Source organism: Taudactylus pleione, unplaced genomic scaffold (genome assembly GCF_031769625.1).
Source record: "Taudactylus pleione unplaced genomic scaffold, aTauple2 ptg000065l, whole genome shotgun sequence".
NCBI classification, from domain to species: Eukaryota; Metazoa; Chordata; class Amphibia; order Anura; family Myobatrachidae; genus Taudactylus; species Taudactylus pleione.
In genome coordinates, this window is record NW_028284467.1 from 867,469 (window position 1) to 883,795 (window position 16,327).

At 44.7% G+C, this 16,327-nt stretch overlaps 1 protein-coding gene and 1 pseudogene across 1 annotated transcript in view; one reads left to right on the top strand and one right to left on the bottom strand.

Annotated features, from left to right (window-relative positions):
• The window catches only part of SHMT2 (serine hydroxymethyltransferase 2), a 70,044-nt gene extending 54,119 nt beyond the window's left edge, over positions 1-15,925 (top strand). The window contains exons 11-12 of the mRNA XM_088465883.1: positions 10,924-11,031; positions 15,519-15,925. Coding sequence (XP_088322009.1) covers positions 10,924-11,031; positions 15,519-15,646 — 236 coding nt within the window. The 3' untranslated portion in view covers positions 15,647-15,925. The remainder of the gene's footprint in view (positions 1-10,923; positions 11,032-15,518) is intronic.
• Positions 6,008-6,126, bottom strand: LOC148534603 (5S ribosomal RNA; annotated as a pseudogene).
• Positions 15,926-16,327: the final 402 nt, after the last annotated feature.

A 16,327-nucleotide genomic window follows, 5' to 3' on the forward strand; every position in this document is an offset into this window, starting at 1 on the left:
AGTGTTACTGTCCAACTACTTTTATTACGTGGACAAGAAAATGGGTAAGTTGCACACCCGCACAGGGTTATTGCATAGTAGTATCCATTCCCTTATTGATATTATAGATAGTCTTCCATATCCAAATATTTTGAAATACAGATTTTGTTTTTTAGCATGACTGAGATAGTGACACCTTTTTGCTTTTTGATGGGTCACTGTAGATGAACTTTATTTAAGGCCCAAAATTATAAAAAAATATTGTGTAAAATTACCTTCAGGCTGTGTAGAAGGTGTATATGAATCAAATGCATTTTGTGTTTAGATTTGGGTCTCTTTCCCAAGATATTTCATAATGTTATGCAAATATTCCAAAATACAGAATATTCCAATATCCAAAATACCCCTGGTCCCAAGCATTTTGGATATGGGAGACTCAACCTGTACCATAATTGATACACAAGGGAGGTGCACCTCAGAATAATGTACAACACAATAAGATAAAGAAAAATCCAATTATTCTTGTTTTAATAAGACTTGAAAAATTAAATAAGTCTCTTCTGACCAGTTTTATACTCAAGGCAGCCACATTTTCAGATTTGGGACATTATTATATATTCTTTAAAGTTACACTAGTTACATTAATTTTATTAAAAATCTTAATGTCTCCAGTAAGCAAAATATACAAGAGAGGTGACATTTAAAACAAAAAAAAACAAAAAAATTTTTATTTTTAGATCTAATTAGCTACTTTTTATTAGAGGTTTTAAAAAAATTAATATAGCACTTTTATAAAATTTAAGATTTAAATATTATATAGCAATGTTCCAAGTCTGAACATTTGGTTTCCCTGAGTATAAAACTGGTCAGTAGAGGCTTATTTAGCAACTCCTAAAGTAAAGCAGTAAATACCCACTAAAAGAACATTTTGCTTTACATATTGTACTTTTATTTCTTATGGTTAGAGGGGTGTGGGCCCAGCGCTCTGGGATATTTGCACTGGGTTAGGGAGTAGCTCTAATCCAGGTGTCCATCCTCCTTGGGTAGGTTGGATATGTGGGGGTTTGATTAAAGCGCTGCAGCCAGTTGTCTTGTGTTTGCGTGAGTGTTAGTGATTGCAGGGTATTGAAGAGTTTTGTATGGGTGTGTCAGAATGATGGGTACAGTTTTGTTTAAGTCTTGTGTGCTGGTTGCGGGTGGTGTGTTTATTGTATATGAGAATGTGTTGCAGTGTACTTTGTGTGGGTTTGTGTTTATGGTTGTGTAATATTTGACAGTCTACAGTGATTGTGGTATAAGTTTAATTTTATTCCATAATTGAGACACCTTGCTCTAGTTAATGAACAGATAAACATTTAACGGTAGTGGGGGCCTGGTAGGTTACACTTGGGTGTCGGTGGCTCCTAGAGGGAGTATCTCCCAAACGTACTTGGTCCAGCTGGCCTTGACATACATTGCAGAAATATCTGAGAATGTTTAGTAATGTATTGCTTTGCGATAGTTATATTAAGTGACCCTTTGCTGGCTGTCTACCTTTTCTTATTCTCTGTGTACCCCAACAAGAAAATCACTGTATTTTTTTGCCTATAGAGTTCCTAAAGTGAGTGGAGTCTCTTGCATAGCGGAATTTGTGTAATTTGTGTCTTCACTAATCTAATTCAGTGAATTTATCTAGACACTAGATGGTATATTTAATGACTAGCGGTTTGTCAAAGCAGCACATCATTTTACCGATAGTTTCAAAACGGTAACAAAAATAAATGCTGAACAAACTTGCTTTAGCATTCTATTTCTCTCAGTTTTAAAATGATTGGTCAAAGCTGCCGATCGGTGGCTTAGACATGCCGCTCATTATATCCCTATCAATCTGTATTAAGTGTTTCCCTAGGGCTTCCTCAAATAGAACTACAATATGTAATCAAATGTATGAACAAATAATAAAACATACATCGCGGAATGCATCGAGCATTGCAATTTGCATACAATGCATCCTGCCCCTCACTGCATGCATACCGGTGTGGTGAATAAAATCACAAAGGACAGCTCTCACGGTTAGAGCTGTCATTTGCGATAGGAGTACCGGGTCTAAGACCCAGAAGTCTTTCTGCGCATGCGTTGACTGAGGCACGTGCCGCAGGGGGTCCTAGGAGGCATCCCATTGGATCCCTCCCATACGGGAGTCGCGAATAGAAACCCATAGGCCAAAGATGGCTTTGCCCATCTGCATCCAATACGGTGAGCGGCCAAAATTACGTTTTCGGAGGTTTGACCGCAATAGTGCATCCAGCCCACACTATTGTAATTGTAAAACTCTTAAATATAGTATGGCTTGGCATATATTTACTCATAGTTGCAGGGTACTTGAATGAATTTGAATATAAGGGCTGAGCGGGTTCCCGCCTGACTCTGATCTGAAATCGAGGCAAAACGTCATCATCCCGCCTTCCGGATCTCGCGGGTTTTGGATTCTATAAAAGGTCCCCACGTTGGCGCCATTTCTCACTCCTGCTGTGGACAGTGAAGAGGGAGGGTGGGAGCTAGGGCTGGCTGGGCTGTGGTGTTCTGCTGTTGTCCATAGGGGCTGTGACCACTCAGTCCATAGGGGCTGACTGGGCTGTGTTGTGCTGCTGTTGCCACAGGGGCTGGCTAGGCTGTGTTGTGCTGCTGTTATAGGGGCTGGCTGGGCTGTGTTGTGCAGTCAGTTGCAGTCATAGGGGCTGTATCCACTCCAAAGTCTATAGGGGCTGGCTGGACTGTGCTGTGTAGTGTCCCATAAAGGCTGTAGTCCAAGAGGGGTGCTGTAGTGTTGTCCAGGGGGTGATCTGTGTATCAGGGGTGCTCCCCCAAAGTGCACTCCAAAAAAAAATATTTTTTTTTTCTGTTTGTGAATTGTGTGCACAGTAGCCGCACGTGCATCAACAAAGTAGCGTCAAGCGTGCGCCTGTGTCATAAGTAAAGGGCCGGCTGGCTTGACCGTTAAAGGGTGCTGTAACCCCTAAAGTGCACTCCAAACAAAATAAAAAATTATTTTCTGTGTTTATGAATTGTGTGCACTGTGGCTGCATGTGCATCAACAAAGGAGCATCGCCAAGCTTGCGCCTGTGTCCCATAAGTCTGTTAAAGGGTGGTGTAACCCCCAAAGTGTGCTCCACAAAAAAATAAGAGTTATGGTATAACATACCTTTTGTTAACTCTTTTTCTTCGAGGTCCATGGGGTCCACAGCCATTAAGTTGGGGTATGAATCCCGGTCACCAAACAGTTAACACAAACGAGCTCTCTGCTCCCAGGATGCATCGGGGTTCCTCCTCATATACCCCACCCCCTGCCTCAGGTAGCCAGTTCGTTACCAAGCTTAAGCAGATGGAGACAAACAAAGAGTAAGCAAGAAGAAACCCCAAAACTCATGAGTCCAGACTCTCAAGTGGAGAAACTACGGAAACCTCCCCCAGAACTACAGGTGCGTCTGGGTTGGTGTCCTGTGGACCCCATGGACCTCGAAGAAAATTAACAAAGGTATATTATACCTTAACTCTTATTTTCTTCTTCGGGGTCCATGGGGTCCACAGCCATCACGTTGGGGATATACCAAAGCACTAAACCTACGGGCGGGGACTCTTCTGACTCTCGGAAGAGGAGAACCCTACGCCCGAAGGAGGCATCCTGAGAGGCAAAAGTGTCAAAGGCATAACAATTGACAAAGGTGTGGACGGAAGACCATGTGGCTGCCCTGCAGAACTATTCAGCAGAGGCACCCCAGCAGGCCGCCCACGAAGGCCCCACTGACCGTGTGGATGTACCTTTTACTGAGTCTGGCACCACCAGACTAGTCTGACCTGAGGAATCGTCATATTAATCTATCTGACCAGCGTCCGCTTATCGGTTGGCCAGCCTTATGACTGTCATACAGTACAAAAAGGAACCTACTTCCTCATGCTGTTGGCGCGATCCACATAATTCTGTAGCGCACGACCAACATCCAAGGAAAGCCTCACCTACCGAGAGGCTTGTAGTCTGAAAGCTGGGACCACAATCTCTATATTCATATAGAACCAGAATATCACTCTTGGAAGGTATTCCGCCCTAGTATGAAGTACCGCTCTCTCCTGATGACTTAGTAAAATGGGAAAGCAGGAAGAAAGTGCTGCTAGATCAGAGACTCTCCAGTCTGACGAGAAGAACATACTCGAGAAATCTAACCCCCTAGGGCCACATTTTCTCAGTTCACCCCGGAGAACATACAAAGTTTTAATAACTGCAGCCAGAAGTAAGTTTCTTATCCTCTGAACTACAGAACATCCTTTCTTCAAGGCGGAGGTCTGAAGAACCATGCCATCCAAGATGGACGAGTCAGGTCTAGATACAGGAAGGGATCCTGTATTAACAGGTCCGACCTTAGCAGAAGAGGCCACAGAGTGTCTATGGAGTGACTCTGCAGGTTGGCGAACCAGCAGCGTCTGGGTCAAGCAGGGGCCATCAGTATTACTGTTGCATATTCCCGTTAACCCTTAGAGGGAGGGATAGCGGGTGAAGCAAATACGCTAGTTTGAAGTTCTACTCTACTGCCAGAGCATCCACAAACACTGTACCCGTACCTGGGGACCCTGTGCTTGTGACTCAAGGCCATGAGGTCTACCCATGGAAGACCCATCCATCCACAAGGCTCTGAAATACCTGTGGATGAAGAGCCCACACTCTCTGGCGCGTATATCCTGCTGGCCTAGGAAGTCCACTTCCAAATTAAGGACTCCTGGTATGAACACAACCGATCTCTGTGGATAATGACATTCTGCCCCCTGATGGATGAGGCAGTCTACTTCGGTGGTGTTGATAGATTGCACCTAGACCGGCCTGCCCCTTTAGTATTTCCTGAGCTTGAAAAGCGCTCCTGAATACTGCCCTTAGTTCCAGGGCGTTTTACGGAGAGACTGCTTTCGTTGTCCCTCATTTTTCCTTGAAACGAGTGTCGACCTGTCACTGCTCCCCACCCGCGGAGGCTGGTATCATCCAGGTCCAGAACGGGCGACCCTTGTTGCGACAAACGTCTTTAACGGATAGTCGCTCTTCTGGCGAGAGACAGATCGTCTGTGCTTTTATTTGGAACCCCGGACGTACCCTGGCCGGGCAAATAACAGCTCCTGACGGAGAGAGACTGCCCTGAAAACCGGCTTCCAATCTCCTATCAGTGGAACATTTAAAGGCGAATGCCAATGGTACTGGAAAGGGATATAAGTCCTCAACCTTTCTGGTAATATGGATTTTTCTGCCCGGAGAAACTCCGTACTACGTTCCCTACAACTCCTGGTATCTCAGGTGGTCTCCCATCCAAGTACTAACTGGGCTCAATGCTGCCTAGCCATCAAGATCAAACAGTCTTGGGCATGTCCAGTATGGTCTGGCTGTAGTCAGATTTGGGAGGCTTTCACAACTTTCTGGCATTAGAACACTGGATCCTCTCCTTATACCGGCTCCACAAGCATAGCTTTGACCCCTCTGATCAGGGAGGAGACGTACTGTTGGAAGACTGTCTTCTTCTCTTGAGATTGACTCCTGGGAGGAGACCCGTGCCTAAACACCAGAAGATGTACCAGAATCTGAGGGCTGGACGGAGCGCGAGACCGACCGCCTTCTGATTCTTTTGGCTGTACTAGCCTAACTGCTTGCCATAACTGCTGGAAGGCTGCTAAGGACGAAGTCACCTTTTGATCCGAGTCAGCACACATGTCCCTCCAGGACAGATGCCCAGGAAGACTAAACATGGTAGGTTGCAGCTGCTGAAGATACCTTAATATCAGGTTTAATACAGGAGTCGCCAACCTGTCCACAACCTGCGCTATGATCTGGTAGATTTGACTACTGTGGTGACCACCACAACTTATTTATATTAAGTCCAGTGAGGTCACCCCCATCGCCCCTCTCTGTGGCCTGGCCCGCGTAAGGGGCCGACGCCATCTGGTCTTTGGCTGCAAAGACCTAGCAGCCTATAGTAATTGTTGAACGGCTACTAAAAATGATGCCTGCCTCAACCACTGCCTACAGCACCTGGTATTCCCAGGTGGTCTCCCATCAAAGTACTAACCAGGACCAACACGGCATAGCTTCCAAAGTCAGATGAGATTGGGCATGTCCAGTGTGGTATGGCTGTAGGTGAAATGTCAATTCATGATGGAAATAGAGGGCATAACCATAGGGGCTGCTGCTACAGGTCACACATGCCACCAACTCAGGGGCCCCAGCCATCTGTCTTACCTTTTCATTGGACATACAAGGTTTATCCAATGTCTAGTATTAATGTGACCATCATTTTACATCCAATGTACCCACGTATCTTTGTAGCGGGTTACATGAGGAGAAACAGCAGTGATAGACTTATGCTGACAAGGCAGCATAATACAGCAAATTCCATAAGTCACATGTAATGCACATGATACATAACCATACATACATAAGCATGCATGCATGCATGCTCGCACGCATATTCACTGTTCATACACACTAAGCTCTCTGGCCAACTACCAAACACCAGGTAGGACCTAGAGCTCTGTATGACCTGATCACCGGAGTGGAGACATATATACATACATATACAACAAAATTTTTAGTCAACTACAAACAGCCGACAAGATTAAGTAGGACCTCAAGCTTTGTATAGCCTGGCCATCCACAGAGAGGCACCCAGGAAGATGAACCAAATCTCCTGAGAACACTTGCAAGTAACCTACTACAAGTGTCTGTTTACAGAAAACATACGTGTGAAGCACTCTCTAACCCCTAACCACAGTTTAGGGGTTTCAGGAAAAAAAAATTTTGAACAGTAGCACATTCATGCCTAACTGACCAGTTTTGCAAAATCTACCTGTAGATTTGTATCAATCGATACTGAATCCAAGCAACAAAAGTTGGTAGGATTCCAAAGTTATGCACTTTCCTGGGAACGGCATACTCAGGGATAGCCAACTACCCACCCCCCAAATCATTACTGAACTCAGCTGAGTCTTCCTAATTAGGAGAGAGGGGGGGATGGGCAACCCAGCCCTACCAGTATATGTGAATTACAATATAGCCCATATAGCCTACAGCTGGGGCCAATGTGATGTGTTCATCTTCACACATAGGGCCTGATTCAGACCCACTCGCGAGCGGCTGTCCGCTCGCAAGTGGGTCGATGTTCTGGACTGAGCATGCGCACGACGGAGGGAGCTCCGTCGTGCGCATGCGCCAGACGTGACGAGCGAAGGAAAGTCCTTCGCTCGTTGTGTCCGATCAAAGGGGGCGTGCTGTCAATGTTGATTGACAGCACGCCCCCTTTGGTAGGCGTGCCAGGGGCGTGCCTCCCTGACGGGGGCGTTCCCACGGGAACGCCTCCCGTCAAAAGCCGGCCCACTGACATCACTAGTGATGTCAGTGGGAGTGATTTTGGCTCTGATAGAGCCAAAATCACTCCGGAGCTTGCGGTTGAAAACCTCAACCGCAGGCTCCGGCTCGCAATTTCGATGGTCGCGATGGTCACGACCATCGCGGCCATCACAATGCACGCTCGTATAGCCTGTGGGTGGTGACCCACAGCTATACGAGCGTCCAGGAGGACGCTCCATTTTCATGGAGCCCGGCCCTCATTCAGAGCGTGCGGCTCTGCTCAGAGCGTACGGCTCTGAATGAGGGCCATAGTCTTTTCAGGAACAAAGACAGCATAACTCAGCAAAACTTAATGCATTTAAGCAGTACGTTTGCCATAGGCTCTTAATCAAAAAGCACAGCAGCTTAATAGGATATTTGAGCCTGTTCAACCTGCCCTAAGCAAGGTATGTTGGTCCATAATCTGGGAAAAGGAAACCCAAGGGACTTCCTATCCAGAAGCTGGGAGGTTTGTCTACTTAACACAGTAACCACATAATTCAGATTGTATGAAATCCTGTGGGGAAAACCCCCCAGCACAGGGACCTTAGCCGCCTGTCCTTCAGACTCTGTACTCAGAACTTGTCATTATTATGTCTCACACGTGATTTTGTTTCACCCTAATTACCCACACACCCGTAGGAAAGGGTTTAAGGGAAAAGACAGTGATAATTTACAGGAGTCGCAGTTCTTTTTACTTAAGAAACAGTATCCACAAAACAACAATCACATGTCATGCATAAACACTCTGCGAGTCATATGCATATAAGCTCTCACTACCACAATCAGCCTGAGCTTAGGTAGGATAGAGCCCTGTAAAAGCATAGACCTGCAGTAGGCAAGGTATACAGGGAGACTGCCCAACGTCCTGTCTTGTAGGAGCAGCGTTCAGAGAGCAACTGACATACACTCTGGCTGCCCTATATGGAGGCTGGGAAGAGCAATCCACAATCAGCTGTGCCAGAGGACTGAACTAGCGTGTGGATTGGGGGAGGGGCTGCCGGGGAAGCGTACCTCCCCTATGCTGCTTGGACCTGCCCGGTAAACTGACCTGGCCGCCACCACAAGCCCCGGCTGGTCAGGAACATCAAATCCCAGCGGTCTAGGCTAGGAGAACAAGCTGTATGCCTCCTGACTGCAGCGCGCCTCCAGCCAGTCTCACCGCCGGAGGCCGGACCGCCACGTGGTCCCGGCGTCAGCGGCCGCCGCGACCACCTGCTTACCTGCCATCCCCTTGATCCGGTTGCGGTCCAGGGCCAGAAAGCCCCTGCCGAATCCCCTGCCAAGGACCTGCCGAGGCTAGCGGTGCGGCGCCAGAGGAGGTAGTTGCAGCGCATGGCCGGTGCGCCTCTAATCAGGCGCGAGGCTGCTTCCAGGACAGCTCAGACCACCCGCTGAGATAGAAAGTAAAACTCATTATTTTTTTAAATTTTTTTTTTTGTTACTCGTCTGCAGGACTGTTTCAGCAGTCCCACTGTCTATGTGGTGAACACACCAAACGGGAAGAACTGGCTACCTGAGGCAGGGGGTGGGGTATATGAGGAGGAACCCCGGTGCATTCTGGGAGCAGAGAGCTCGTTTGTGTAAACTGTTTGGTGACCGGGATTTATACCCCAACGTAATGGCTGTGGACCCCATGGACCCCGAAGAAATAAACAATTCTTTTTTTTTTTTCTGTTTGTGTGCGAAATGTATGCGCAGTAGCCGCACGTGCATCAACACAGCAGCAGCGCCAAGCGTGCGTCTGTGTCATAAGTCAAGGTCCGGTTTGGACATCTGGTCCGGACTGAAGGACGTGCTAACAATGTCAATTTCTGACATGTCTACTGTCACTGCATATGATATTGTCACCACTGACAGAATGGTGGAGGAATTATTTTCTGTTTGTGAATTGTGTGCACTGTGGCTGCACGTGCATCAACAAAGGAGCAGCGCCAAGCTTGCGCCTGTGTCATAAGTAAAGGGCCGGATGGCTTGTCCGTTAAAGGGTGGTGTAACCCTCAAAGTGCGCTCCACAAAAAATTAAAAATTCTTTTTTTTTTTTTCTGTCTTTGTGAATTGAATGGGCTGTAGCCGCACCTGCATCCTCAAAACAGCAGCGACAAGTGTGCGTCTGTCTGTTAAAGGATTACATCGGTCACAGCATCCAAGTAGGCATGTCAGACAGTCCGTACCTGTACTGGCTAGAAAAAGAGGCAATTTGGAGGCCCCTGTACAAACTGGCTCTATTTTACCTGTGTGTACTCCGAAAGAGTGTTTAGTGCAGCCGGGAACTTTGTCAGCGAAAGGCGTAGGAGGTTGCTTCCACAAAATGTGGAGAAGATGATGTTCATAAAAATGAATTATCAACTCTTCCAGGGAGACCAGCCTCCAGAACGTACAGAGGGACCTGTGGTGGTGGATTCCAGCGGGGACGCATTAATACTCTGTGAGGATGAGGATGTACACAACACTGAAGAGGGTGAGGATGAGGACGGCATCTTGCCTCCGTAGAGCCAGTTTGTGCAGGGACAGATTAATTGCCAGCTTGTTTTGTGGGGGCCCAAACGAACCAATCATTTCAGCCATAGTCGTATGGCAGACCCTGGCGCTGAAATGATTGGTTTGCTAAAGTGTGCATGTCCTGTTTATACAAATATATAGTGATATATATATATATATATATATATATATATAGTGATCCATAGACAAAAAACCTTACGGTTTCACATGTCCCATTACGGCTTCTTACACTTGATGCCACTCAAACTTAAAAAAGCAATGAAATTACGATCATTAAGGCTAACGCCTTAATGGACGTGTTCCTTACGTAATACAGATATGGTATGCCATGACACCATGTGGTTAACTGCAGATTCAGCACTCACAGAGTGAGATTGCTGTCACTCACAAAATGGTGGAGCTGCAAATTCACAGAATTGTGTACCCATTGACATATACAGATGCAGCCTGTGTGGTGTGGAAAAAAGCCGCGGCCACTGTACAGACTTGATCACAAGCAGATGTACAACTGTTGCGTATCAAATTAATCATTGCAGTATCAATGATGATCTGTAATACTAGGACATTGATTCCTCCAAAAGTACTATATTTATAAAATGAAGGAAAAAAAAAACAAATCTTGTAAAGTTACCTTGAAAATATTAGTGAAGGTCAGGTCAGTAGAAGAATTGATCTAGCATTAGGTTATGTAGATGCAGGAAGCACCCACAAGGGCCTTGTTAAATCAATACACAATGAGAAAAATAGTCCTGCAGCGAATTAGTGTAATGTCCCAGCCGTATCCTTCAGAGCCCGGTATGAGTGAGGAAGGCAGGCCGCACCTCTCCAGCTACTTTGATTTTATTCTCATGTATTCATTCTTAATAGACTAAAGAGATTAGATAGTCACTCACCAGTTTGAACACAAATTAGAGCAATAACCACATAAAAGTAAAAAGGTCATTGCTGTATATGTACAAATTTAGCAAATGCTGTGTACAACAGAGTTCGCATAACTGTAAAACATTGCTTCTCTACTCATGTCAGTATTTATTTCTTCTTTTTTGAAGGTGCCCCTGCTCTTACATCCCGGAACTTCAGAGAGGCTGACTTTGAAAAAGTGGTTGATTTTATTGATGAAGGCATCCAGATCGGACTTGATGTGAAGAGCAAGACATGTGAGTGCAGATTCAAGATCTGTGACACACACACACACACACACACACACACACACACACACAATTTTATTACGCACACACCCCTATAGATCACTGCTCACCAAGTCTCAGATACATACCACCCCAACCTGCAGATAAGGAAATGGAGGTGCTTTTGCTGTATTTATTTTGCATCTTATGAAACTAGTTGATTGAGCATCTTTTAGGTTCTTAAAGTATTATTTATCCGATTAGAAAACCTGCAGCGTATTTTTCGTCGTGTGGAGGGACTCCTTTTAGACCTTACTGTTTTGTTTTTTTATTGGGGGGGGGGGGGGGGGGGGGAGTTGGTTTCCATAAATAAACTGGCTTTTTGTGCTGTTGACAGTTTGTTAAATAGTCTTAATTTTTAGCATCTTCGTGTACACCTGCGGATGTGGCTTTGATCGTTGAGCCTAAACATGCTGAGACTAGGACTGGGTTGAGGAGAGATTTGTAGTGTCACAATCGCCCAAGCACTACCCCCATGGACTGTCTACCGACACAGGTAGTGGAAGTGGGCCCCATGCTCCACCTGCATCATCGGGCGCATATCACGTGGATTTGGACAGTTGTGAAAGGACACCAGCCTACGGTGCTGGTGGCAGCCGATTTTATAGACTCTGCTCACCAATGGAAGTCAAGCTTCTGATCATTGTTCTAGAGCTAAACCAGTCAAAAAATGGCCTGGTCCTGGGGCACCTTCTGTTTGAGGGAAAGACCATAAGGATTCAGTCTGAAAATGAGGGCGTACTTAAGCTATCTGGTGGGAGGCACAATGTTCTCTTGCCATAAGGGGGAACCAGCAGGAATATGCGTTGAGCAGAGACGATTGTCTCAGCCATATTGGCAGTACTTATACGATGGGTAGAAAATTGGGAAGCAGCGTATCTAGTCAGAAACATCCGGCATTCAGGGGCGTGTTCTCTCAATCCAAACCTCTTCAAGGAGGATGAAGGATGGGAAAAGTGTAAAGTTTTTGTTCATGGACCAGGGACCAACAGGTTTTCATTGTAGATGCCATGATAGTTCCATGAAATTTTTGTTGGCTGTATCTTCCTCCGGTAACCATGTTACTGCACGTCTTCGGAGAGGTCCTAGTGCTTCTGGTGACTGCTGATGCTAAACTGAGCGCCCACCCAAATGACACTGTAGACTCCTTTTAAAAGTTTAACCAGGTTAATTTCTGTTGTGTGGAAGGTGATATTTGTCTTGTTTCTATGTGACTCTGTCCTGTGAGGATGAGGATTCAGAAAGGGGATGAGCCACTTCTTTCTTTGAATATTTTGAAGTGTCAGTTACTAAAGGAGCCTGTATACCTTAAGGTTCGGTGTCCTGCAATGCCTTCAGAGAACTGGATTAAAAGCAATGATACAAATCTGCCAGATTTACATCACTGGATAGTCTGGTACAATTTCATCGGCTACCTATAGAGTTGAACACATTTTGGTGACATCTTGCAATGTTTAGCACTACGCATGCTCTGTACCATATTCAGGCGATTTTGGTGTTTTACGCAGCTCAGTCCACTTGCAGCTGAAGAGGCTTAACTGGATGCAGTAAGGTGTTCGGACATAGGCAGTGTACTGCAGGAGTGTCAAGGTCATCTAGATGAAACTATTGGCTCTGCCAAGCTGTTCATATGCAGAGATCCACCTTTATATAGTCATCTTCTCCCCAAAATATCTCTCTACTATGTGATGGAAATACACCCATAAGTAGCGCACACATCAGAAAAAAAACTGTTAATTCAATGTTTCAGGAGGGCATGTAAAAGCTAATATAAATTATTCTGTAGGTGGGTATTCCCTTTGTCGCCACAATAAGGTAAAATAGAATTCCATGAAAGGAGTTGGCAAAATAGAAAGGACAGAAGTGCTTGGTAGGGCTATGTTTGCGGATTCTAAATTGCTGCACAATTACTAGATCTTGGTATGTCAATTTGTTCATTCCGCTTTCTCAGCTATGGGTGCATCCATAAAGTATTCACAGCGCTTCACTTTTTTCACATTTTGTTATGTTACAGCCTTATTCCAAAATGGAATAAATTCATTTTTGTCCTCAAAATTCTACACACAATACCCATAATGACGACATGTAAAAATGTTTTTGAGATATTTGGAAATTGAATTAAAAATAAAAAAACTAAGAAATCAAATGTGCCATGAAGCTCAAAATTTAGCTCAGGTGCATCCTGTTTCCACTGATCATCCTTGAGATGTTCCTACAGCTTAATTGGAGTCTACCTGTGGTAAATTCAGTTGTTTGGACATGATTTTGAAAGGCATACACCTGTCTGTATAAGGTCCCACACTTGACAGTGCATGACAGAGCACAAACCAAGCATGAAGTCCAAGGAATTGTCTGTAGACCTCTGAGACAGGATTGCCTCGAGGCACAAATCTGGGGAAGGGTACAGAAAAATATCTGCTGCTTTGAAGGTCCTAATGAGCACAGTGGCCTCCATCACACGTAAATGGAAGAAGTTTGGAACGACCAGGACTCTTCCTAAGTTGGCCGGCCGTCTAAACTGAGCGATCGGGGGAAAAGGGCCCTAGTCAGGGAGATGACCACGAGACCGATGGTCACTCTGTCAGAACTACAGCATTTCTCTGTGGAGAGGAGAACCTTCCAGAAGGACAACCATCTCTGCAGCAATCCACCAATCAGGCCTGTATGGTAAAGTGGCCAGACGGAAGCCTCTCCTTGGTAAAAAGCACATGGCAGCCCGCCTGAAGGACTCAGACCATGAGAATCAAAATTCTTTGGTCTGATGAGACAAAGATTGAACTCTTTTTTTTTTTTTTTTTGGCGTGAATGCCAGTCGTTATGTTTGGAGGAAACCAGGCACCGCTCATCACCATGCCAATACCATCCCTACAGTGAAGATGGTGGTGGTAGCATCATGCTGTGGGAATGTTTTTCAGCGGCAGGAACTGGGAGACTTGTCAGACTAGAGGGAAAGCTGGATGCAGCAATGTACAGACACATCCTGAATGAAAACCTGCTCCAGAGCGCTCTTGACCTCAGACTGGGGTGACGGTTCATCTTTCAGCAGGACAACGACCCTAAGAACACATCCAAGCTATCAAAGGAGTGTCTTCAGGACAACTCTGTGAATGTCCTTGAGTGGCCCAGACTTGAATCCGACTGAACATTTCTGGAGAGATCTGAAAACTGTGTATCGACACTTCCCATCCAACCTGATGGAGCTTGAGAGGTGCTGCAAAGAGGAATGGGCGAAACTGGCCAAAGATAGGTTTGCCAAGCTTGTGGCATCATATTCAAAGAGATTTGAGGCTTTAATTGCTGCCAAAGGAGCATCAACAAAGTATTGAGCAAAGGCTGTGAATACTTATGTATGTGCGATTTTTTTTTATTTTTTATTTTTTATTACATTTTCAAAAATCTCAAAACTTTTTACACAACGTCATTATGGGGTATTTTGTGTAGAATTTTGAGGACAAAAATAAATTTATTCCATTTTGAAATAAGGCTGTGTAACATCAAAATGTGGAAAAAGTGAAGTGCTGTGAATACTTTCCGGATGCACTGTAGATGTACTAAGCCTTGGGGGTCTATGTATTAAGCTTTGGAGTGAGATAATGTGGATGGAGATAAAGTACCAACCAATCGGCTCCTGTCACTATACAGACTGTTTGAAAAATGACAGCTGATTGGCTGGTACTTTATCTTCATCCACTTTCTCTCCCCCACTTTCTCTCCAAGGGGTCTATGTACTAAGCCTTGGAGAGAAAGTACCAACCAATCAGCCCCTTATGGTCATGTTACAGGCTGTGTTTGAAAAATGATGGGACCTAATTGGTTGGTACTTTATCTCTTTCCACTTTATATCCCTCTAAGGCTTAGTACTTTTACCCCATACTGTCTTCTCCGTGGTTCCGATTAATCGGAAATATTCTCTGCTGGCCGAGGCCTCTACACCTGAAGATCCCTGTTTTTCTTACTGGCCATGCTTGCTAGTTTCTTAACAAAATCTCTCTTCAGCATATTTTTAAAGCAAATTATGATAAAGATAAGTAAGCTTGTTTGCTCTCATCCTTATTAGTATATGTTCTGGGGTTCTTGTGTGAGAATGTACTTTTTAATAATAAAGAAAATGAAGGATCATTACTTACAAACAAAACAACTCTGTCCAGCCTCTGTTCTCAGTGTTTCCCCAGTTCACTGGAAGCTGCTTCCTCATCACATAAAATAACAAACTTTTCTGTGGGAAAAGACACTCACTTGACGCAGAGTCAGAATCAAGTTTCATGGGAGATCGGAAGATTATGGTTTTAATACTTAATTTTCAATTTTTTTTAAGGCCAACCTAATATTGTGGTTGCACTTGTAATTATTCTCTAGCTCTGAAAATACATGTCATTTAGGAAATACAATGTGTAATTCTCTAGTTATGACCTTTTTGTAATTAAATAAATGTTGGATGTTTTTTTTTTTTTTTTCAGCCAAGCTCCAAGACTTCAAGAATTTTCTTCTTGAAGACCAGGAGACAGTGCAGCGGGTTGCAGATCTCCGTCAGCGTGTAGAGAAATTTGCCCGTGTATTCCCTATGCCAGGGTTTGAGGAACGCTAGGCATCTGACTGCCCCCGCAAAGAAGGCTGCTCCCATATTGCTCACTGTCATCTCCTGTCCTTTCTCTCTGCTTACAAAAAGTTTCTCGTTCTACTTACGTCTTTCCTCTCCTCTATTCTCCATGGTGCAGCCCACTTCCACCATGTCAGACTCTCACTTTGCCATATGAGAGCCAGGATAAGGAATATACAGACAGTACAGATGGCAACAAGAGTGAATGTTTCATTCAGTGACATGCAGACTCTGTCTAGTGACTGTCAATAAAAGCAATAACATCCATTGTGTTGCCGGATTCCCTCTTTCCATTTTGCTGTTGAATTATAACATGGTAACAACCAGAACATTTACTACCTCCCCCTTTTTTTCTTGGTGTGAGGGGTCATTTTGGATTATTTTTTATATTTTCATATTCACTATTCAAGGACATTTTACTTTATTGAACACACACACTGTTGTATTTGTTAGATATACTGTTTCAGGTTTGTGCTGATCAAGGTTTTCTTTAACCTCATAGTAGATTTTGAAAATCGTCCCCACCTGACCAATTTGATAACATTTTACATGAAGGTTGGTATGTGTGTCAGACTAACTTTCTGGAAAATTTTAGGGCACAATAAGCAATAGTAGCAAATCTATGGCTCTAAATGTTGGATTGGGTACAACTGTCAAAATTGGAGATGG